The sequence below is a fragment of the Takifugu flavidus genome, chromosome 4 (assembly GCF_003711565.1).
Source record: "Takifugu flavidus isolate HTHZ2018 chromosome 4, ASM371156v2, whole genome shotgun sequence".
Taxonomy (NCBI): Eukaryota; Metazoa; Chordata; class Actinopteri; order Tetraodontiformes; family Tetraodontidae; genus Takifugu; species Takifugu flavidus.
The window spans coordinates 10,263,299-10,288,318 of NC_079523.1; the positions used below are offsets into that span (position 1 = coordinate 10,263,299).

Below are 25,020 nucleotides of genomic sequence, written 5' to 3' on the forward strand. Positions count from 1 at the left end.
GATGTTTTGATTTAATTGAGCTTTTGAAGACTGACTGATTATATTGAACAGAAAAATGATTAATCCTCTTTAAAAGTTAAAATACGAACGAACCATAATTAACAGCTGCTCAGCAGAAAGATGTAATTCCACAGTCGGTCCACTGGATGTCGCTGCAGCGTCATCCAATCGGATGAGCTCGCTCAAATTGAGTTACTCGAACTAAAAACCACAATTATCTGTTTTTATTCACTTAACAAGACACTGAACTGTCATTTTGTGGTCACGTCCTGCTAAAACTACTCTCGTGATTCCCCACGTATTCATTTTACTCATTTTTTTTTCAATAATACGCTTGCCAACATCTGGATACCAAAATTAGTACGTTTCATTTGACCTTTATAGACAGTGGGAAAGAAATCCATGTCAGTATTTTTTTCTTAAATAATGTTCCGTTTTCCACAGGTCTTGTGATCAATGCGCAGCGCGGGGAAGAAAAACCAAAAACTGCCCCACTTACTGGTTGAAGGAATGCGCAAGTTAATGTATAAGCTTCATGGTGGATACACTACAAAGGCCTATGGCACTTAACGCCCCCCCGAAAAAAAACCATATATATATATATATGTTTACACAGTATAAAGAAGCGGTCAAAATAAATCTTTTAAGTTATGGGAGGTTATATTCTGGGAATACACCTTGTGTAAGTTATTCTTTCTAGACCAATAAAAGTTCTTTTCGGGGTCCTTTAGACTCTGCCCCCCTTCCTCCCTACCCAGAACACACACCCGCAACACACACACACACACACACAGGTTTATGATAATGAGGAGCCTCAAGGCGCATGAGGAACAGGAGCCATCTTTACCATTCAAGCGAAGTTGCGCGGACGGAGCGGAGGTGCGGCTGCAGTTATCGCAGCGCATGTGCGTGTGAGTGTGTGTCTGACCCGCTCTGGCCGAGGTTACCGCTGCATTACCTCTGGACATTTCGCTGGTGAGCTCGGAGAGACGTGCGTCGCGGAGAGCATGGCTCCAGGGCAACAAAGGGAAACTCACCGGCGGAAAGTTTGAAGGAATAAAGCGCTGCGCAGATTCTCACCTGGAGACCAGACTGAACACGAACTGAGGAGCGATGCACTTCGTTAAATGGGATTTGCTCTTGATTGTCTGGTGTTACAACCTGGTTTCGCCGGCGCGCAGTTACACCGTTCACATCAGCGATGATGCGCGGACAAGGACAGTGGTGGCGGAGGTGGAGCGGGGCGCACGGTGTTCCTTGGATCAGGTACTCTCGCCCAGATTCACGGAGCGGTTTCTGGAGGCCGACGAGGCGGCGGGGGTTGTGTTTGTGTCGGACCCTATAAAGTGTCCCTTGTTGCGCTACAACCCCTTCACCTTGTACACTGTGGCCGACTGTACGCATTCCGGCTACAGACACCTCCTCACCGGCCAGTACGAGGTGCATGTGCACGGTAGGAACTGTTCAAACAAGCCTAAAAGGAAACCCCAGTGGGACATGGAAGTCCTCACTTTGCTTAACAACCACAACCGCCACCGCTCACAGTGCCATCAGGCAGGCTCAGCTTTATTTTCAGTGGGGGGTCTGCTACCTGGAACTCCACTCCGCTGCAGAGTTACCAACAGCCATGACTTTTATTTCTCCAAGGGGAACTTGTTTGTGTCAGAAACGCTGTGTTGGAGGAAGGACGCGCTCATGGAATTTGATTTGCTCTGCGATATACTCACCAGAAACGCGCTGAATGCTAAGGTCAGCTTCATCTCCATCCACTGGCGTGTGGGACAGGGCCCGTTCAGAGAGGGCCACCTCAGGAAGTTGTTAAAGAAGGCAGCTCGGTCCGATTCAGCGATCATCAGCAGGAGGAGGAGGAGTATCAACAGCAGCCCTCAGTTTCAGCCTCCGATGTATCAAGTGTCTGTGGCAGAGAATAAACCAGCCGGGACGCCCGTTGTCGTGTTGAAAGCGGTGGATGTGGATGAGGGAGAGGCCGGCAGGCTGGAGTACTTCATCGAGGCTCTGTTCGATAGCCGCTCAAACAACCTCTTTGCTGTGGATCCTGCTAACGGCGCCGTATCCACTGTAGAGGTGCTGGACCGGGAGACGAAAGACACCCATGTGTTCCGTGTGACCGCAGTGGATCACGGCGTTCCACGCCGTACGGCCATGGCCACCCTCACCGTCACCGTCGGTGACACTAACGATCACGACCCGGCGTTTGAGCAGCAGGATTATAAAGAAAACATCCGGGAGAATCTGGAAATCGGCTACGAGGTTTTAACGGTGAGGGCCACTGACGGAGACGCGCCTGTTAACGGTAACATCCTTTACCGCATCATCAACAGTAATGGCTCCAATGATGTCTTTGAGATTGATTCGCGGTCAGGTGTCATCCGCACCAAGGGTCTGGTGGACAGGGAGCAGGTGGAGGCCTACATGCTGTTAGTGGAGGCCAATGATCAGGGTCGCGACCCCGGACCTCGCAGCGCCACGGCCACAGTCCACATTGTAGTGGAGGATGACAATGACAACGCTCCCCAGTTTAGTGAGAAACGCTATGTGGTCCAGGTGCCAGAGGACATGGCGCCCAACACGGAGATCCTGCAGGTCACGGCCACAGATCAGGACAGAGGGAGTAACGCCGTGGTTCATTTCAGCATCATGAGCGGGAACACCAGGGGGCAGTTTTATATCGACGCCCAGACGGGTAAAATGGACCTTGTGAGTCACCTGGATTACGAGACAAACAAGGAATACACCCTGAGGATCAGAGCTCAGGACGGGGGACGGCCACCGCTGTCCAACATCAGCGGCCTGGTCACAGTGCAGGTGCTGGATGTGAACGACAACGCCCCCATCTTTGTCAGCACCCCGTTCCAGGCCACGGTGCTGGAGAACGTGCCACTGGGTTACTCCATCATCCACATTCAAGCGGTGGACGCGGACTCCGGGGACAATTCCCGGCTGGAGTACCGCCTCACCGCCACCACGCCAAATTTCCCCTTCAGCATCAACAACAGCACGGGCTGGATCGTCGTGGCGGCTGAACTGGACCGAGAAAGCGTCGATTTCTACAACTTTGGGGTGGAGGCGCGGGATCAGGGCTACCCCATCATGTCCTCGTCGGCCAGCATCAGCATGACCGTTTTAGACGTCAACGACAACAACCCGGAGTTTACCCAGAAGGCCTACTACATGCGACTCAACGAGGACGCTGCCATCGGGACCAGCGTGGTGACGGTGTCGGCCGTGGACCAGGACATCAACAGCGTGGTGACCTATCAGATATCCAGTGGAAACACCCGCAACAGATTCTCCATTACCAGCCAGAGTGGCGGGGGCCTCATAACGCTGGCGCTGCCTTTAGACTACAAACTAGAACGCCAATATGTCCTCACCGTCACTGCAAGCGATGGGACGCTCTTTGACACGGCTAAAGTGTTTGTCAACGTCACCGATGCGAACACACACCGGCCTGTGTTTCAGAGCTCCCATTACACTGTCAACATCAACGAAGACCGGTCTGTGGGCACCACCGTCGTGCTAATAAGCGCCACAGATGAAGACACGGGGGAGAACGCGCGCATCACCTACTTCATGGACGACAGCATACCTCAGTTCGATATTGACCCTGACACCGGAGCGGTCACCACGCAGATGGAGCTGGACTACGAGGACCAGGTTTCCTACACGCTAGCCATCACCGCTCGTGACAACGGCATCCCGCAGAAGTCTGACACCACGTACCTGGAGATTCTGGTCAACGATGTGAACGACAACTCCCCCCGCTTCCTCAGAGACCACTACACTGGCTCCGTGATGGAGGATGTGCCAGTTTTCACCAGCGTGGTCCAGGTTTCTGCCACGGATAGAGACTCGGCACTCAACGGGCGCGTGTTCTACACCTTTCAGGGCGGGGATGACGGTGACGGAGATTTCATAATTGAATCCACCTCCGGTATTGTCCGCACGCTGCGCAGGTTGGACAGAGAAAACGTGCCGGTTTACAGCCTGCAAGCCTTTGCTGTGGACAAAGGCGTTCCTGCCCTAAAAACACCTGTGAACATCCATGTGACCATCTTAGACGTGAACGACAACCCCCCCGTGTTTGAGAAAGACGAGTTGGACATCATGGTGGAGGAAAACAGCCCCATCGGCCTGGTGGTTGGACACGTCTCAGCCACAGATCCAGATGAAGGCAGTAATGCACAGATTATGTACCAAATCGTGGAGGGAAACATCCCCGAAGTCTTCCAGCTGGACATCTTCTCTGGCGAACTTACTTCCCTGATAGACCTGGACTACGAGACCAAGAACGAGTACGTCATTGTGGTCCAGGCCACCTCTGCCCCCCTGGTCAGCCGCGCGACCGTCCACATCAAACTGGTCGACAAGAACGACAATGTTCCCGTCCTCAAGAACTTCCAGATCATCTTCAACAACTACGTGACCGACAAGTCCAGCAGCTTCCCCACCGGAGTGATCGGACGCATCCCCGCCTACGACCCCGACATCTCAGATCAGCTCCACTACAGCTTCGAGGTGGGCAACGAGCTGAATTTGGTCCTCTTGAACCAAAGCACGGGCGAGATCCAGCTAAGCCAGGCCCTGGATAACAACCGACCCCTGGAGGCCTCCATGAGGATCTCGGTGTCAGGTGAGACTCTCAGAGAACTCTTTGTAATCTCAGACTCCACCCTGCGAGTGAAAATCGCCTTGCTCAGGTGTGCTGCTGCCCTGTTTCCTCTATCTCATGCTTCACTTCACTGTGGACCGATAACATTGATGTCCCTCCTGGGCTGGGAGGGATTTCCCTTTAATAGAAATGTTCATAAAGTGGGATTATGATTCATTATGAGTCGCTCTTTATGTTTCAGATGTTGGTTCGATAGGCAGAATCATTCAGAGTTTAATGGAGCTTCTGCACTTTTTGGGCTCCTCATTCAGTGATTCCCATGGTAACAAAAGGCTGATTTAGTTCTGTCTGTTGCTCAGGATTAAATAGATCTTCGTCCTGTGGGATCTACACTCCAGTGGGCCGGCCGATCGTGCCCCCCCCCAACCACAAATCACTGCGAAACACCTAACTCAACTTTGTGGCTGAGTCAGTTTGAGTCCTTGCTGTGAGAATCAGATGTTGTTGCTTTTATGGAACGGTCTTTCAGGGATGTTGGTCTCACTCGCTCCTCTGTTTCCTCGATACCTCTTTAACTTTCCATGCCTGCATTCACCTTCCCCCCCTTTCTGAAATATGAGTGAACTCGAAATGCACCCACCGAGAGCGGCAGTCTGCTGTTGTTACCCTCGGCTGGAGCTTATCGAAGCAGCGTGATCCGCCGTAAATCTGCCTTTTCTTTGACCTTGGCAGGGCCTGAAAGGAGAGGGCCAACAGATCCAGGAAATGCTATTAGGAGATTGGGTTTCAGTGTTACAGATGAAGCCAAATAATTACCCGGAACGACGCAGATTACGCATTTGAGTTTTCATTGATTCTGTCGGACGAGGCAACTGTCTGTCGAGGTCACAGTTAGCGCCGAGGTGGAACTGATTATTAGGTCATCCGCGCGAGGAGTCTTTACAATGGATAGGAGACGAACTCTGCCTCTGGAGACCAATAGTGAGCTGTCGATTGGAGGGGGGGGGTAAAGCTGCGGTGCTCATACTGGTTAGTGGATGAGGGCAACAGCTGTGACTCCACCAAGGACCAATTAGAGGCTGATGTCTCCGCAGCTCGTCTCACACCTGCTGGGGTTCATGTGTCAGCACCCCTGCAGGAGACAGAAGGAGGTGGTGGGTGGGAGGCAGGCGCACCGGGGGGGTGGGGGTGGGAGGTTGTTTTCACTGGACATATTTGAAAATACAGTCGTACTGTATCAGAAAAATTCACCAGCGCTGGCTGTTGGGGAAGGAGATTGTGCTGGAGGAAGCTCCTCCTATAGATGATGCTGACCCCAATTTCAAAGGCTTCTCCCCCCCCGGGGACCTCCCAAGTCTTCCATTATCTGTTCTCCTCACGCTGCTCTTTAAGAGGCCCCATATGATGGACGATTTTTGATGGGGCTCTTTGTATCTTGTTGGACTGTGATTAATATAGTTTCTGAGCACCGCTCTTCGCACTCAAAAGGATGTAACGGTCCTAATGTAGCTACAGTCACTTCCAGTTTTCCCCCCACTCGTCCTTGGTAACACATGGATATTCCTTACGATTATTTTGATAATCGCTGATACGTTTGATGTTTCTGATGCAAACAAAACCACGACGTCGGTCGGGCAGGTTGACAGCTGGGGTCACAACATCACAGTTGATGCTTGGACAAATTAACAGTAGCATTCCTCCCCATTTTATGTTAAATGATAAATATATGTGTGATTATGCAAAGCCACACTCTGTCTTTTAACTACACATCAGACAAACACGGGCTGTGGCGACCCCGCTTGTGCAGCTGCATAAATTTGCGGTTGTAGCCTTCTAATTGCGCATTCGTAGCAATTTAGAGCGAGTGTCTGCTCATTCTTTGGGAGGAAGAGGGGAAAAAATATACAGAGGAATTCTAATTACACTGATGTGTGGACTAATTAGCCTTCCACTGAAAACTGGAGGTCTGTCGAAGGTTGAAGATAAAATGAAGGCGATGACGGCGTCTGTACTCATGTCGCACACAAAGAGGATTGTGGTCGCGCTGCAGACCGGGAGGCTGGCTGTTGTCTGTGGAATTACATCTGCTGATTCTGCATCCTGAGATCTGTCAGGCCGGTGTTGACATTCCTAAGATTTGATATAAGGTTCCCAGGCAAGCGTGAGCCTGCATAAATAAGTGTTTGCCTTTGATGGCGAAGACTCCTCTTCCGGTGCTGATGATTTCCCCGTAGCGAGTGTGGCTGATCCTTCATCATCCCTGATTAGACAACGTGTTATTATGGCTGCTGCTTTGATTACGCGGCTGATTTGTTGTATTCTGTGTTGCTGTTTTGTCACTGCAACAGCAACACATTAATTCATATCTCCGGGACATTTTGGCCCCCGTGGTAATCAGATGTGGTTCCGAGCCGCAATCAACCACGGCGCACGGAATGCAAGCGCCAGCGCAGAGATCCAGAAAAACACTCCCGCAGCTAATGATAGCAGCTAGATTCAGCTCACATCAGACTGCAGGTTGATCGAGATGGTCGCTGTTGGGAGGGGAGATTCTTCCGAGTGTGAATCTGCAGGGACAAGAAACGCTTCAAGGACAAAGTCCTTTGTGGCCGATTTCAGCGTCAACTTGTTGACATTCACCCACCTAAATCAGCAAGACAAAGGAACAGGCCTGAAAGGCTTCAGGTTCTTGTTTTTGAAGCCTGTTTTATCTGATAGCCTGACGTTCAGCCCGTGAAGCATTAATGCACTTCATAAACATTTTTTTTTTAGCTTGTTTTGATAGCTTTGGCCCCTACATTAGCCCTACATTAATCATTAAATGCCAATGCAGTCCTGCTGACCTCTCACTGTGCTTGTGGAGCCATGACAGCCAATAAATTCCCTAATAATCTATCAAATCTGAAGCTGCCATCGCAGCTCTTTTTTAATGGCCTGCAGCCCCGACGGAGCCCGATGGATTTGGGTTTGAAGGGTTTGAAGTCACAGGTTCGCAGATGCTGCTGCCCTGTTCTGTGTGACACGGAGTCATCCCTCTTTCTTCCTTCTGTGTGAATCCAGGGACGCATTAGTCACACTCTCAGGCTTTCTTGGAATGTTTGTAGCGCCGTCGCGCTCCTCTTTCTTCCTTCAGCATCACCTATCACCATGATCCTGTTTCCCTTTCCCGCTTTTTGTGCACTTGTCACCATTTCCCATTTTTCTCCTATCTGCCCTTGTCTATAGTCCTCACCCCTGCAAACTCCACCCCCCCCCCCCATCATTTCAGTCTCCTCCGCCCTAACTCTTTGGCCCCGTCCACCCTCCCCGTTCCCTTGTTTCTCCCTCCTTTGACTGTTGCCCCCTCCGCTGTGAAAGGAAGAATGCCTAAGAGAAATGCTTTGTTAATCACACAGTTGTCATGGTGAACCCAGCAATGCCCGAGAAATTCCTTGTGGGTGGGGACAAGGGGTAAGGTCCCTTTTGTGGAGGGAAGATGGGGGAGGGAAGGCACATAAAGTTCTAAAGAACAACCCCCCCCTTCCACTGAAGGATGTAAGGCTTCCCTCGGACCTGTGTTGTTGCTGGACACACCAACCTGTCCTGTCAAGTAATACTTTCACTCTCAGGTGTGACACCTCCGAGGCTGGGGGGGGGGGTTCAGACCGATGCTGCGTTAAAGATCTTTGATTCGCAACACGGACGCTCTCGCCCGGTGTCCAATTTCCTGCCGTTCTCCAACAGGAAAACATCTTCCCGCGGGCCCCCACTCCTTCGCGCTTGGCTGCGTTAAAGTTCTGGATGAGCTGAGGTGGGGTGGGGGGGTGGGGGGGGGGGGGGTGACATCATCTACGTATTAGGAGTGGAAGTGGTGTTGGGGATTAGAACTGGCGCATCGCTGGGGTGAGACGTTGTGGTGCTCGCATATATCTCACCATTGTCTTGCATTGTCCTCACCGCCTGGCAGACAACAGGAGTTGGCTCTGCTGTCTGGACACCCCCCATACACACACACACACACACACACACACACACACACACACACACACACACACACACACTACCTTCTGTCCACTTGTTGGACACTTGCTCACCAGCTTGTTCTTCATCCATGATTTACCCCATTTACTGTCCAGCCTGTTGCAGACACTCATCACTACTACTAGTAGCGATTCCCCTTAAATCGTAGTTATCAAGCCAAGGAGACTTTCACACTCTTTGGCAGTAAAATGTGAGCTTTTTTCAACCAGTTTTCAGTTGGATTTCATTGCACCACATTCGTTTATACCTGAACTGCCCACAGTCCACTCCAGGACCTTCTTTGGTCACATTTAGGCAGATCCTGGATCATTCGGAGTATCTGACACGATGCCTTAAAGGCTCCATAGACTAGACTAAGACCAGTGCGTCCTCCTCTGTGATACATTGTGCTCAGTTAGGTTGGAACAAAGCCAGTGATTTTACAGTGACCTGGTTCCATATGCTTCAACGCTCAAACTGTCAGCGCTGGCTGCAGAGGAGAGGTGCAGCTGGCAGAGGTGGCGAACCGCAGGGTTTCCAGATGTTTTGTCACTGTCTAATCTGTATTAACGATGACAGGAGGGCATCGGGCTAACGAGGGGGACGGTTTTCTCACGCACTGCTGCAAGGATGTGATTGTGCTTCAATGTTTCCACTAGATGCAGGTGGATTCTTTTCTTCAGCATAAGAAGCAGCCGATCAAATTATTGTTACTGCAAATTAGCTTTGAGCTGCTGCTCGTGGACAACAAAGCTGCCGTTGTGCTGCTAAATGCCCAGCCTTCAAGATCTATATAGTAAAGATCGGTATGTTTGAATAAAGGTCCCACACTTGGACACGTCCCTGCATGCTAATGGGCCTTTACTGCTGCTGCGACTGCAGTTTTCCTTTTTGATATGCAAATGTTCTGATTGGGAAGAGTTCAGGTCCTTTTCTCTGGCGCTGAAAGCCGACGCACTGAGGGCGAAGAATGTGCGGAATGCCCTTTTCTGGTGGGTTTTTCAGATACAGCAGAAAAGTGTCATTGGGCAACGTTGAGACAGGATCGGCAAACAAGTGTGTCCTGCCTCCCTGCAACACAGTCACCCAATCCACCCCCATCCACCCACACCCACCCCCCCACTGAATGGAGAAATCGGGAAGGGGATTAAGGGTCTGCTCTGACTCCTCGGGATGTGAAATCCTCGGGCCGACGCTCCGCTGCACCAGCAGATTTCATTATTGACTTTGCAGGCAGTAAAGGACAGAACTGGCTCTGTTATTCCAACCTTCTTCTATTGTCGAGGTCTGACAGAACTTTAAAAATATCCGCCGTCGATATGTGTTTCATAGTGTCTATTTTTGTCGACACGCGCGAATGCACACGCGGTGAATTGTTAAATCAACATTATGTTGATTGATTTAATGTTCCCTCCCGGATGTAATGCTGCTTGGATAACAGCAAATCTGCTGCGTAGGAGGTAGAGCCGTCCGTCCGTCCGTCCTTCCGTCCGTTCCCTCCTCCGAAAGTGTGATTTGCGAGCAGCTTTTCTGTTGTAAACGAGTGGTTGGCAGCGGCTGGCCGTGTTCTTGGGGAAGCAAGAGGCAGTTCATCTAAACCGGACCACAATCCTTCTTCTGTGCGCTCTAAAAGGCTGCAGCTTTACCTCTCACGCATGAATCAAGCCGTTCACGTCTCTGGTGATCAGTGGAACTCAAAGATTCTGACAGCAAACAGAATGAAGTTAGCTTAAATGAAAGGGAATATGAGCAGCTTAATCTAGCAGTGATTATATTTTAAACACAGACACAGAGCGCCAGCAGACCATCCTCCCTCATATCAGCCCTCTTTACCATGTTTACTCTCTTACTGGGATTTTGATTGGACCTCAGCTTGATGAGGGTGGTGCTGGAACTCCAGCCGTGACGTTCTAAAAGAACACACGCGTGTTCTGTTGTAGTGGTGGAACTGTTGCGGTTCCACCCACCCTCTTTCATTTCATTAGCACGACTGTTTGGTCGGGGGGGGGCTTGTTTGCAGGTCACAGCACCTGAACCTGTAGGTTTGGTCTCAAACCAGTAATAAACCTGTCAGGTTAGGGCGGCACAACTAATCTCTGAGAGCCGGGAGGGGAAGGAAAAAGGAAATGAAAGAGCTCGTAATTAATGTGCTTCGAGGTTGTTCCAAGGACAGAGTATTTCATTTAAAGTGAGGTGTGTCCTGTTGTTGACCCGCAGGGACTGTCCTGGAGGGGGGGGGGGGTGATTCTGTGTCTGTCCGTGACCTGGGGTGTTCCTTCAAGATGTCGAGTCGCAACCCCCCCCCCCCAAAAAAAGTCACTAATTAACGACTGTTTTCTGCTGTATTAATTTCCCGTCATTTTATTCCATTATGAGAGATCATTTGTACACGTTCTTAAAAAGGACGGCTTGCATCTAGTTTGATTATAGATTCTCACATATTCCCACAACAGCTCACACCAACGTAACAGGCAACTTAAAATTATTTTCCCCTCAGAGGAATTTGAGCGTTTGGCAATTCTTGCTGGATTATGTTGGATAAATACGGTCTGACCAGTTCAAGAGGGAGGTGGCGTAAAGCCGGCCGGGGTTTCGTAAACTGGTTTGTGTGCAGGTGACATCATCATCATCATGGAAATGAAAATCAATATGGTTTCTAAATGGAAAATGTTTAACGATGAATTGAACGGGAGCCGTGACGGAAGCTTGCGGAACACATTTCACTGCGGCAAATTTTATTTGTCAGCCAAACAAAACCTCATTTTGTCCCACCCGCCTTCTGTCTGTCGACATCCGCTCGCACGGGCCTACGGTAAAGCCCCCTCCGCACGTGTGCTGTTATCCCGACCTTTTCAGGGTCCTTAGCCGCCCGATCGGACAAAAGCTGCTGCTTTCGCGCTTTGATGTCGCAGGAAATCGGCTGAGCAGTGAATAGCATTAGTGAGTTTTCTCTTCATCTCATAAGAGCATTTTAAATCAGAATTCTTGTGGGTAAACACAAGCCCTGACCCACCAAACCAAGCCAGAAATCTGACAGAAGGACCCCCCCTCCCCGTGTGTTCATGTCCCTGGTCGGCAGCTGTCGATGCTGTGAACTCCAAAGATTCCGGTCCTTCACCCTCCAAAGCGATGGATAATTCATGATCTCCTTATGGATCTCTGGAATCCGACGGCGGGGGTGCGCTCTTTGATGTGCTGGATCCCCAGTGTGGGCTTCTCATACGGATGCCCAACAGCTAAGAAGGGCTCTATTCGACCCCATTACCTCCTTACCCAGAGGTTCCCCCCGACATGACACACTTGTGCAGGGACACACGGTCGGATCCACTCCAGATCGCAGAATTAACACGCTCGATTGTGGTAACGGCGGCACCATTAGACGTGTGATGAATGGCTGTTCTAGAGCGCCGTTTGACTGGCTTATTGAGCGGCCTTCTGCTGTCACGATGATCGATGGTATTTTTATGGTGTCCCCGCCGTTCCCTTGCTCATAAAACCCGTTTTATTGCCCCGGTGACGTGTTGATTTTTGCATGTTGCACCTTTATTTTTCTGCATTAACACATTAAAAACCACCACGAATTATTGAGACTCTGTTTAACTGCAGGACATTCACATCCCCTTAACCTTGTCCCTCATGTCAGTGGTTAATAAAATGGATTGTATTTTAATGTATTGAATATATTGTATTGTCTTCATGACTAAATAAATGACTCCTGATGGAAATTTCTGCGGAATTCGAGAGTTTCCATAATGAGACCACCATCCGGGTGTTCTTGCAGCTCCAGGGAAAATGGAATGCTGCTGCAGCATATCGCACAGCCATCCTTTCTGTCACTCTTTGATTTAAAAAAAATCCCAGTATGACCATTAAGGACAGAGAGGACGGCGGAAGACAATTGGGAAGCTGTGTCAGGAGCTGACGCTCACAGGGAGAGGCCTGGGGAGGCTGTCGGGGCCACTGCGGGTGATGTCTCTGTCCTCGGCTATTTGCTCGCACGGCCCTTCTGATCTTTATTCACCATGACTTTGTTGACATTTTCTGGGATTCAACTGGGAGATTTGATGGCTTTTTGTTGTCTAATTAGGCCAGTCTCACCGATTTGTTCTTTACGACTTTTTCTCTCTCTCAGCATCCCGTTAACCCCCCCGAGGATCCAAACCGGGATCCATACAGGGTTGGAGCCTTTCCTATCCCATCCTAACCATCCTAAGCACAATCTTTATTTTATCCTACTCTTTCATTATTAGCAGATTACCTGCACATACGTACACTTTAAATCAGGTAAACTAACCTTTAACCTACAGGATCTGTGATCCACTTGTTTACACTTTTTATTTACACCTTTATTTTAATTTTCTTGCGTGTGAGGAAACCTCTGCTCTTCACTGTATAGATCTCACATACCCATATGCATAAACACACACGGTCACACTGTGTGTGTTTAATCTTTTCCCTGGCGCCACTTCCTAACTGAGAGCATTCCTGGCACCCAGAGGCCCAGAGAAGGTCGGACTCCGGGCTCAAAACAGCGTCACACTTCAGAGCTGGCACCTTGTTAGCAACCAAGCATCCCGCTTTCCGTCCTTTTTGGCCCACAATGAACCACTCACCCCTCCTCTCTTTAGCGAAGGATCCTTCCGTGGAGAATGACCTCTTTGAGAGATGGTCTGGGTCCTTTGAGGGCGGATTCTCCTCGCACTCAGTTTCCCAGCGCTGCATCTTCATCTGGACCTCTGCCCGAGCTCCCATCCAAGAATGTGAATTGGCCGAGGACATAATTAAGGAGATGTGTGTCCTGATATGTGGTCTAACCTTTAAGTGCCCCCTGTTCTCTTTGAACTGTGTGGTTTTCCCTCTTTTTCTCGCTAATGCTACAGTATAGGATGTTAATATCCAAACATGACACTTTTGGGTTTTTTTTAGTAAATTTATGATCTATTTTTGATCATTTCCACTCTCACAAAGCCCCGATTGGGTCCTGCCGCAGCACCTGCAGCTCACCCTCCTGGTTCCGAGGTGCTGCCCCAAACGATCACAAAGATCCTTGTTGAGTGTCTGAGAAGAGCGTCTGGGTGCCAGTTTGTTGTCCTTTGTTGGGAAGTGTCCCTCCTTTGTCCCCCTGTGGCGTGCTGCGTGTGCTTTCCTGCGTACACAGGTGTGTGGTGAGTGTGAGGGAGAGTGTGTTTACAGTAAAGTGTGAACAGAAGATGCCTCCATGCTTTGATCCCCCCCACTTCCTCTACTAAGGCCCTGTATTATTACAGTGCTGGAACCACTTGACTGAAAGCAGAGGGATTAAAGCCGTGTCAAACATGCTTCTCTGTCTCATTTCCTCTAGGACCCCCAGCCCCACCCCTCCTCACCCTCACCCCCCCTCCTCGACCCCTCCCTCCCTTGGCACCATGTGTTTAAACTTGTCCTGTGCCAGAACACTGATCTGGTAACACTGGGCAGTGCGGTTGTTTGTGTGAGTTGTGCTCGCAGGTTCTGCTCTCTGGCCGGCGTCCAGACAGCCCAAACAAAGCGTCCCATTGATCGCTCTGGAGGGAGAGGCCGAGTGTGTTTTCGCGACACGTTCAATTTGATTGGGCTTGTTTTATTTTTGCTCTGGGGCGATGCAGAAACCTGTAGGTCAGCGGGGAGATGGAGGGCTGGGGAAACGGTGCCTGGAATCTCTCCATGACCCCAAAGTGACACTTTAGATAAACAAGATAACAAAATCTCAATTCTCAGGATCAAATGATGCAGCTGGTCCCTGCATTGCTGTAAAAGTGTTTCTCCTCTGGTCAGGTTATTATTAGCACGTTAGCATTCGCACTTAGCAGAGCTATTTCTATATTTTGTGGCCCTCACAAACTGGAGTTCTTGCTGTTACCAGAACTTGGCGATTTCATGCTTTTACGATAAAGCCAGACATAAAACAGTCGGGCGAGCTGCTGTCAAAACAGGATGATCTGAGAAAAAAGCTGCAATCTAAAGCTTCCAGTATTGCATGTATAATGAATTAGTACTCAGCCTTGGTTGGGAAAACGGGCGTGAAATTGCTGAGTAGAAACTTGGAATGTATTGAAAAAGTAAAGGAATAAACACGCACTTGTTCCGCTCTATTTGGGGGATGTTTGCTCCGTGAGAAAGAAAAGAAGAAACACTTCTTATACCAGCAAACAATTGTCCCTTCAATCTGAGACACTGGCGCCTTTTTTGGGGGGGCACCTAGCGCTTTGCCCTCACCATCACGGAGGCTGCGATCGACTGCAGGAACGTGCACGTCCATCTGTCCCGCCGTCACCGTCGCCGCCGCTGCACCGAGCGGTGGGTGAGGAGGAAAACATCCTGTCATCTAGAGTCCGACGATTCTGCCAAAACCTCGAACGCAGGCCTGAGCCCGGTTCTCACGACCGCAGCGACTTGGTTTTAAGGTTGACATTAGACTTGGACTTGGGTTAAAGCTAACGGCCAGGGGTGGGGAATGCATCACATCAGGGGTTGTTTATGCACAGCACATTCATGGGACCTTCACTTTAATCACCATAATCAAGGAGGTTCAGAACCATCACAATGTAGCTTAAGTTCCACAAACCTTGTGGAACGGGAAGAAACGTCTTTCATATAATATCTTTTTTCCTACAGATGGCGTCCACTCAGTGTCGGCCCAGTGCCTTCTCCAGGTCACCATCATCACTGATGAGATGCTGTCCAACAGCATCACGCTGCGGCTCGCCAACACCTCCCAGGAGCAGTTCCTGTCCCTGCTGCTGGCTCAGTTCCTGGACGGCGTGGCCCGCGTCCTCTCAGCCTCCCGCGAAGACGTGGTCATCTTTAACATCCAAGACGACACGGACGTCAGCGCCCGCATCCTCAACGTCAGCCTGTCCGTGGCCGTGCCCGTGTTTGCCGAGGCGCGTCCGCAGCCCCGAGGTCTCGGCCACGGGGGCGATCAGCCCGGGAGAGGGGCGGAGACCGGAGTGGGGGAGTACTTCGGCTCGGAGGAGCTCCAGGAGAGGCTGTACCTGAACCGCAGCCTGCTGACTAAGATCTCCTCTCAGGAAGTCCTCCCTTTCGACGACAACATCTGCCTCCGCGAGCCGTGCGAGAACTACATGAAGTGTGTGTCCGTGCTGAAGTTTGACAGCTTGGCGCCGTTTGTCACCTCGGACACCATCCTCTTCAGACCCATCCATCCCATCGCCGGGCTGCGCTGCCGCTGTCCGACCGGCTTCACTGGAGACTACTGCGAGACGGAGATCGACCTGTGCTACTCAAAGCCCTGCGGAGCTCACGGCGTGTGTCGGAGCAGAGAGGGGGGGTACACCTGCGAGTGCCTCGAGGACTACACAGGTAAGAGCATCGGCTAAAGCTAAAGCTAAATGAGTTTTGCGCTCATTTAATCACGCAAAGGTTAAAGCAGGCACTGGGAACACAAAGCAGAAGATTAAACGGTCACGTTATGTTGGGTTAACTTCCCGCCTGACTGTGTTTCCTGTTCACACGCTCACTGTTAGCTAGGCTAATCCCATAGGATCATTATAAGAAGCAGTACTTCAGGAATACAGCCGCAAGAAAAGAGGTTGTCGTAGACACACCGCACCACCACCGTAGACGTGCACCATCCGTGTCTTGCCGTGGTCTGAGTCACCTGTACACCTGCAGGAGTCCCTTTAAGGCTCCCAGCAGCCTGTGTCCCTCACCACAGAGGGACAGGCCTGGGTTCGCATTTACTAGCAACGCAGTGGTGAATATGATGCCGTCTGTTAGATGTTGGGGGTTATGTTTCGCACACAGATCTACGAGCCTCCTCACCGAGGCTTTTAACAAGCTTCTTCTGAAGTCGACCGTTATTTTTCCGAGGACTATCGCTGAGTAGGATAATGAAAAGGAAATGATTAATTATAGATGAGTGGAGGTGCAGATGGAGAGGGTCCTCTGGCTGTAAGAAGCCCTCTGGTTGAAACAACACACATTAGAAGACCGCAGAGCAAAAAGCCGAGAGGACAGAAACTTTTATTAACGGGGTCTAATTTATTACTGTTGGCTGCAGAATTGTGTCGGCGCTGCAGAAACTGGGCCCCGAAAATTATTTGCGTCATCAAAGCGTTTTACAGCGAAAAACGACGATAAAAAAAAGGAGTTTACGAAGGAAGCGCAAATGAATCCTGCTCATTTAAACAGTGTGATTATTTGTGTAGATGCTTTGGCCTCTTAAAGGGGTCAAACTGGGTCCGAATTGTTGCACTAGGAACTAAGTGCACGTGAGTATTTTCGCATCCTTTAGGTCCTTTAGCTAGGACGATCTGACAATGCGTTTGGGTTCTCGGTAAGGACATTACTCTCCTCACCCCTCAAACAGTGAGTTCACCCCCCCTCTCATTTCCACTGCGCTGTCACACGAGCCGGAAACGCAGATCATGTGGGATGGCGGCCCAGAGTCCAGGCTAAGTGGCACTTAGATATTCCTCCACGCGGCCGTGGGCGTCGCAGGAGCTTTTACCGCGAGGGAGAGACGGGCAGCGAGCGTGTGAGTGGGAAAAGTGGGCGTATTTTCACCTACAGCGCTCAGCAGCAACCCCATTAATCAGCATCAGTAGCGGGGGGGCGTGGGGGGGGGGAGTCGGGGTGGAACCTGCCAGACCTTTCAGCTCACACTGAATATAGTTCTCAAATTGATGATATGAGCTGAATCCTGCTCAAACAGAGTCGTTCAGTTTTGGTCTGATTTATTTTCCTCGCTTGATCTGTAACCTGCTGTGGGGCTGTCAGCCTGTGGGAGAGTGTGTGTGAGCAAGCTGTGAACGTGTGTGTGTGTGTGTGTGTGTGTTAATATGTGAGTTGGACGTGAATTTCTTTGCGCCTGCTAATGTGTGTGTGAGAGCGTTGGACCGTAGGCGTAGCCAGGTGGTAGCAGGAGAAAAAGCTGTTCTTTTAATCAGGAGGTGGCGGATTTCTTTTATTTTCAGAGCTCCGGTCATTTATCCATGTTAAATCTTCAGATTTGAACCCAGCTGAGTAGATCCAGTGTGTTGTGTTCACCTCTGCAGTCCCGACGCGGCGCTCAGCTCTCCCGAGCCGCGTGTTGTTGGCGCTGGAGTCTGGAGGGATCCACTCACTCGACTGTTTCCATCTGTTGCCTAGCAGCACGCACACACCTGTCCAGGTTCAGCCTCTCTCGGGATGTTCTGCACAGCAGTTCGTACCCAGGTTTCGGGTTCACAGGCAGGTTCAGATGTGTAGACAGGACAAAGCGGCCCTGCTTCAACGCTGATCAGCGTATTCTGTAGAATTGTGACCATGAGCACATCGTCTGTAGCGAACCCCCCCCCACCCATCAATAACTTTATTTCTCCCAGCAGCTGTCACACGAGTACACGGGGGCAGCAGATTGTCTTCAGGTGACAGGATACTGTTACGCTCCATTTGTCCCCGTAGAAAGAGACACTGAGACGCGTTTTAAAGTTTCATCACAATTAGCTTAAAGTTGTCAGTGATGTAATCCAAAATGCGGTTTGTTCTGGATCGTTTTCAAAGAGATGCTGAAAAGTTTCCAGCGACTCTCTGGGCTCCAGCTTCTAATCTTTTTACCCAGTTTTTTTCTCTTTTCCAAACATTTTAAATATGGTTGTTTTCAGCCGTGTGGGGATGAATGAAAATGACACAATCAGCACGTTTCGCAACAACTGGGGGGGCTGTGTGTTTTGTGTGTTTTGTGTGTTTTGTGTGTCGGTGTTACAGTCGCGACACCTCCGACAAATTCCAGCGCGCACATGGGAGGAAGCTCGGTCTCGCCTGAGTGGGTCCCGTGTGGCGAGCTGGCCCACAGGGCCCCCCGGGGACTCGTGTGCTCCCCTGTAGGTCGGCTTCAGCCATCGTTCACACCCCACCCTCGCACCTCGGCACACGCAGGAGTCCGATAACATTCATCACTCATTGGTTGTTTGTTATGCTTGTTCCGTACGTTTTCCTCTGAAATCTGTTTTTTTCTTTAATATTTATTAAAGAGATTATATTTATTTTGCCCCAGGAAATTTTCCACCTCACATTTTCTCGCTTTACATTTAAATGTGGCTCAGCCTGCCCCTGGGGGGGTTAGACATGCTGATGTTGGCAGCGTGGAGGTGGAGATATTGAAAGTGATGAATATAAAGCTGTTGGTCGCCGCGTGTTTTGTCGCGCCTCATTCGCCGGGTCTGCTGAGTCGGCGGCTGAGCCCGACCTCTGGAGGCCAGAGGCCTGCTGCTCGCCGCCATCACGCCCCTCATCCGTCTCTCTCTCCGTCCACAGGTGAGCACTGCGAGCTGTCCGCCCGCTCTGGCCGATGCGCCCCGGGCGTCTGCAAGAACGGCGGCACCTGCGTCAACCTCCTGGTCGGGGGGTTCAAGTGCGAGTGCCCGTCGAGCGGCTATGAGAAGCCTTACTGCGAGATGACCACCCGTAACTTCCCGCCGCACTCCTTCCTGACTTTCAAGGGGCTCCGCCAGCGCTTCCATTTCACCCTCTCTCTCACGTAAGCACCTCGCCCCCACCTGGGTCGCCTGCGCCGAGCCTTCGCCTTTGAGTGACTCACATCCGCCTCCTCTGCGCGCACGTCCTTCAGCGATCGTCCGCACTCCCACCTCACATTTATGTAACAGTAATGGCGTTTGATAGCTGTAATGGGCTTCTCCAACAACATTGATCTTCTGCAGGTTATCAGAGTGCACTTCAGGGGTGCTAAACACAGAAATGCTGCTCAGTGGCAGCCGACATTAGCGCGGTGAGTGCAGGCAGGGGCGTGAACGTCAGGTAGAAGGTGAGCAGAAGGTCCTGAGGGTTTATGCTGGGGGGGTGTTAAACCTGCCGCCACCAGTGAATCTGATCTTATTATTACCAGGGTCTCTGGTCGCTTTGAGGATTGAGTCGACACTTTTGCTGAATCCGCACAGAAAAGGATGACTGACTTGTTTTTCTCTGCAGATGTATTTTGAATGTAATTTGATGTCATTATTCCACGGGTGTGACGTCCTTCTAAACTACTGCAGCGTGCACACTAACGGAGAACATCTGTCCTTGGAATGGGAACTTGTCCAAGAGAAATCCCACCAAAACGCTGCTTCAGTGGCAGTGATCCCTCTTTCCCATCAGATTAAACAAATAAGATCCACTCCGTTAATCTGGGAGCTCTGCAGTTGCTTCTGGATGAGATTTAGGTTGTTGTCACACACAGACAGGCGACGGCTCCTCATGCTTTCAGTGCTCATGTTAAGCTACGCTAAGCTACGCTGAGCTAATGTAAGCGGCTTCTCACTTAATTATTCTACTCAGAGAGTAAAAACTGTGGAATAAAGAAAGAAAAGAACCAATGGAGGGAAATTAAAAGTATCACTTGCTTGGGTTGGTTTTTTAAAAAGGGAGGATGACGTCATGTTCTATCTCCTAAAATCAGCGAACATTTTGGATTGAAGGTGATTTTTACATTTTCGGGGGTAACCACAGAGCCTCCGCGTGGGTCAGTGATAAACAACCTGCATTCCATTGGATATCTGTCACAAGTGACGGCAGATGCCCCTGCCAGGTGCCATCAGAGGGCAAATGTACAGTCATTGTGTTGTATTCGCTGTGAAACCTGTCACCTTAGAAGGGTCTGACAATCACAATGACTGCCAGTGAAAATAATATTCCCCTTGTGCGCTTTATTGACCCGGCCCTTCTTTAAGCCAGGTTCAGGTGACAAGGGTGGTTTTTTTGATGGGAACTGCTCAGACCAGTTTTGAAAGTGGTCTACATTTCACCAAGAGGTCACAGAAGCTGTGAAGTAGCTGCTGTGTAAACGGCGAAGCGTTACCTGAGCTTCCACTGATCGGATTCTCCCAGAAAGAGCTTCTTTTATGACCGAGTGGATCTGGTTCCCTCGGAGTCGGGGCTCCACCGCAGCCCGGACCGAGATTTCAGGAACACGGCTCATTATGGGAAGCGCCGCCAAAGTCCTCCTGAGCTCGGCTGTGCTAGCAGGCCAGGGGAGCGAATTCTAATGCTAAGATGCTAACAGACCCACGCTGCGTATTATAAACGCTCCAAATGTTCAGAATCTGGTCATTTTCATCATCCACCATTTTGTTCCTAGATCGTCCAGTTTTTCACACTCACCTTAGCAAAACTCACGATTTATGCTCCTCTGCTCCAACCCTCGAACGCGTGCTCCATATTGGAAATGTGCCATTACTATAAAAACACAGGAGCGCGTCAATAAGAGGCTCTTTTCCCCCCGGACGTGGCGTGCAGTGCGTGTCAGCGGAGCGTGACACAGTTTCCTACATACGGGCAGACTGGTTGTTATTTTAACTGATGGGGGACTAATGTGTCATGCAGGGATGCCAGTTGAGTCAGGAATTAGCTCCGCTTGATTACTCTCTTAGTTCGGAGGGCTCAAGGGGGCGACGTTGGAGGAGCCCTTTCAGAGGGGGGGTAATAGACTGTAAATCCCAGTTGGCCCCCAGTGGTTTTTTTTACTGATACAGCTCATCCGACAGCTGTGTCTGCGTCCCGTCTCCTCTGTTATCGTCAGCTGGAGCGTCCACGTTCTCTTCCCGCCGAGGTCATGGTTATCAGGAGTTTTTCCTCAGTAAGCAGGTCAGCGGGACCGTGGCCCCCGGCTCCTCGGCGGCGCAGGCGTACAGCACAAACGGCGTCCATGATGAGCGACCTCGGGCTTGACCGCGTCTTTCAGAAACGTCTTAGCTGAATTTGGATCAATGTATCCCACCGGGATAACGGTGACCCCCGTTTGTGGCTCGTTCACCTGTGAAATGGATCTTAATTCTTATATTTGGGGCCCAACTGTCTGTATCCCTGTCAGATCGGTGATGATGCAGCCGTGGTAGACCACGTGATCCCAGACCAGAGGACGGAGGCCGGCGGCCATCTGGGCCGTGCAGATGTATTGAAACGTACATTTACTGTACATGAATAAGCGGCCGCTGTGGCCACGCCGGGATTCTGACGTTAAATTGATTTTGAAACCGCTGCCTCGATGCGTCCCTCGTTGGGATAATGGATTTCCTCCATTCAGACGGGCTGGCAGCGCCCCAGTTTTCTATCGAAGCGTTGTTTATTCGTGGATGGAGGATCTCTGCAGCCCTCCCTCTACTTTCTCTCCGGGCGACTCTGCCTTGTGTTCCAGATTAACCCCGTTATCCGTGCAGTGATCTTTGTAATAGCTCGGCATTGTTATCAAAATCTCCGGCCCTTTTTTTTCGTTTTTCTTCCTCTTTTCGCAGTAGAAAGTAACACCTCGCGTATTACCGCAGTCATGGGAGCGCCCCTTTGTGACAGGGACGCAATGCGTGAATGAGGAAGGAAGTATAGATCTATTTAAATGGGTCAACCATGAGCTCGGCCTCCTTTCCTTCAGCGCCCCACGAAGGCGGAGGGTTCAATTCCTGTTTTCAGAGTAGATTCATGTGGCGCTGAATCTATTTCCATGTCTTTTGTTTAGATTTGCTACCAGGGAGCCGAACGGCCTGCTGCTCTACAACGGCCGCTTCAATGAGAAACATGACTTCATCGCCATGGAAATCATCGAGGAGCAGATTCAGCTCACCTACTCCGCAGGTAGGACGGTCGTCCCCGGAACGGCGTCAGAATCACACTTCCAAGATTCAAGAGTACTTTATTGATCCCTTTAGGGGGTGTCCATCAGGGAAAATTAGCAATAATTAGCAAAAATTAGCATTCCTCCGGCTTTGCTGAGGTATTTGCCCGTTTGACTCTTCCTCAGGTGAGACCAAGACCACGGTCTCGCCGCACATCGCCGGCGGCGTGAGCGACGGGCAGTGGCACGTGGTGGAGGTGCATTACTACAACAAGGTACGATCTGGAGCGGGGAGTCGGAAGGCTGGCTGAGCTGGAAGTGAGCCAAGCCGACTCTGACCCAGCGAGGTCACGGGATGACTGACAGACACGTGTTTTTCCTGACGCGCTCAGACCCGGGCGGCTATGTTTTCATTAACCCCGTTGTTCCGTGAGAATGTGGCGACTCCATCGGCGGAGGAATGTTCCGTCCGTGTTTTCCCAGCCGGGAATGTCGCATTTCACCCCAGTGAGGAAGTCGCTTTGCTTCAGAGAGGGGTTGCCAGGCAACGCCCCCCCCGCTGCTCGAGCGTTTTGCCAGCGATGACACTTGCTGTGTCAGATTGTTGCCAAAGTCACGGCGACGTGGGGACTTTAGTGAAAAATGAAGACGGGATCAAAGCAGGGAGACGACTGTAGATTCCCAGTGATTCCCAGAAGCCAAGTCCACCTCCATGCTGCCCCCGTCCCAGCCGCTCCAGCTCTCCTGGAACCGTTGAGGTACAAGCGCGGCTCCTCCCACTGGAGGTATCCCGCGGTGGCCCACTCCGACCCGTCCCTGTCCGCAGGGGGTGGGGCAGAATGTGGTGGGGAGGGGGGCATTCTGGATTAAAATGTGGCTTTCAGGATGGCGGGGGACTGTGGAGAATGGCAATGACCGCTGCCTTTGTGTTGGGCTCCGCTTCCTTTGGGATCACGGGCAGTGAATGATGCGGCCCCGGGGAAGGTGCCCCCCACTCTCTGTTCTCCAGCGAGGACAGAAGAGTGAAGCAGGAGAGCAGCGAAGAAAAGACGGGAGAAGTATTGACTCTGGCTTTGAACGGGGACGCCGCGCTTCATGGCCGAGCCCTCTTGTTGCTATGGTTTTTCCAGTCAATCTTCGACCCCCATATTTATGCCGCCTGTCCATCTGTGCTCACCCTCTGGCCGCCAACTCATATTCCCATAATGCCCCCGCCGGGGCGCGCGAGAGCAGCGTTTGATGCGGCCCTGAGCAAATATGTGCGCTCCGATCAGCGCTGACAGGACGGGGTTTTGTCCGGCAGAAGGTGCTCTGACAGATGCTCATTATTGGGGAGTCAACAGCCGTGACTGATGACAGCAGAGGTCAGCGGAGGGAGCGTCCAATCTGGAGCGATGCCGGTTTCACAGCATTCACCGCGGAGGGAAACGCCGCCGAGCTAAACAGCATGTGGGACGATTCCGCATTCGCCCATTCGGCGCAGCTTGTTTGCTCGTTTCATCATCAACAAATTTGTAACGAATTCGCTTTAGGAGGCAGCAAAGACGTCAAAGGCACTTTCAGCGTCTGCTTAACATTTTAGTTTTCCTGTGGGAAAAACCGGCCCTGCTGTCGGGGATGAGGACTTTATTCCCTCACCTGAATAACATTTATATCGTGACAAATATTAGCAGGTCGGCTATTAAGTGCGGCTCCTCTGAGGATGAACCGTGATGCCGTTTCTTACACGTTCGTCCAGCTTCTTCAGACTGGAGGGAGATTTCATGTCGGGAGGTCAGGAGGAGGATAAATCCCTGGGGGAGAGACGCTGGACAGTTGGAGAGGTGGGGGGGGGGTGGGGGGGGGCTCGTAGAGCAAGACGCGTTAATTCAGTTCAGAGACAGAAGATCTATGGTTTAAACGGTGACAGCGAAGTGAGATAAAAGGGCTGTGCAGCTGGAAGGAGGATGGATGGAAACAGATGATTTGCCTGGTGACCACCTTTAAATGTTAGCATGTGTGGAAAATAAACACAGAACTTTGCTGTTTCACTTAGCTGATATCAGCAGAGCAAAATGCTAAATTATAAATGGGAAAATAAGAAAGTATGAGCGCAAGAAATAGGTCAATGCGGCTTCTGCTAGTTGGATTGGAAGCATGCGCATGTTAGCTTGCTAGTTTTAGCACATCTGAAGCTACATTTAGGGCTGTTATTGGGCCAGACCAGAGTGACTATCTCTTGAGTTAATATTAGACAGAAAAGATGGCGCTTCGTGACTGCATGGCTCCACGGTGGACGTCACCAATTCATAATCACAACACGCTGGCTCAATATCTGTTTTCTATCCATCATCACTAAGCCGCCTCTCGCTGTCAGCCGCTGCTCATGCAGACAAGCTAATTCCTCCCTAAATCCCGTCTCACCAGCTGACACCTCAGCCAAGGCCTGCAGGTCTGAGGAGGGACGGTCCCTTCTCTGCTCTTCAGCTGGCAGCACCAGCTTGAACCTGCACCAGGGGTTAACATGAGCCCCGAGTGACCTCCAGGAAACCGGGAGGCTTGAAAAGAAGTCCTGACCTTTTATTGACAGGCTCATGATTTTCTCTCCCGAAGACCCCTCCCTCTTTTAGTGTCCCCCCATTGTTTTTTCGGACAATGAAAAAGCTCCTTTGTTGACAGCAGCGATGTCCTGCGGAGAGATACCTCTTCTACTGTGTGTGTGTGTGTGGTGTGTGTGTGTGTGGTGTGTGTGTGTGTGGTGTGTGTGTGTGTGTGTGTGTGTGTGTGCATGGTAAACAGCTAAACATTGGCTGAGAGTCTTTATTGCTTTATAGATGAATCCTTT

The 25,020-nt window shown here is 50.8% G+C and overlaps 1 protein-coding gene across 5 annotated transcripts in view; it reads left to right on the top strand.

Annotated features, from left to right (window-relative positions):
- The first annotated feature begins 824 nt into the window (after window positions 1–824).
- The window catches only part of celsr2 (cadherin, EGF LAG seven-pass G-type receptor 2), a 35,785-nt gene continuing 11,589 nt past the window's right edge, over window positions 825–25,020 (top strand). For 4 of the 5 annotated variants that reach the window (XM_057029554.1, XM_057029555.1, XM_057029556.1 and 1 more), the window contains exons 1-5: window positions 826–4,654; window positions 15,266–15,973; window positions 18,911–19,133; window positions 22,101–22,216; window positions 22,383–22,471. In XM_057029554.1, coding sequence (XP_056885534.1) covers window positions 1,114–4,654; window positions 15,266–15,973; window positions 18,911–19,133; window positions 22,101–22,216; window positions 22,383–22,471 — 4,677 coding nt within the window. In that variant the 5' untranslated portion in view covers window positions 826–1,113. Of the gene's footprint in view, window positions 4,655–15,265; window positions 15,974–18,910; window positions 19,134–22,100; window positions 22,217–22,382; window positions 22,472–25,020 lie in introns of all 5 variants that reach the window. The other variant, XM_057029557.1, reaches the window with a different exon arrangement.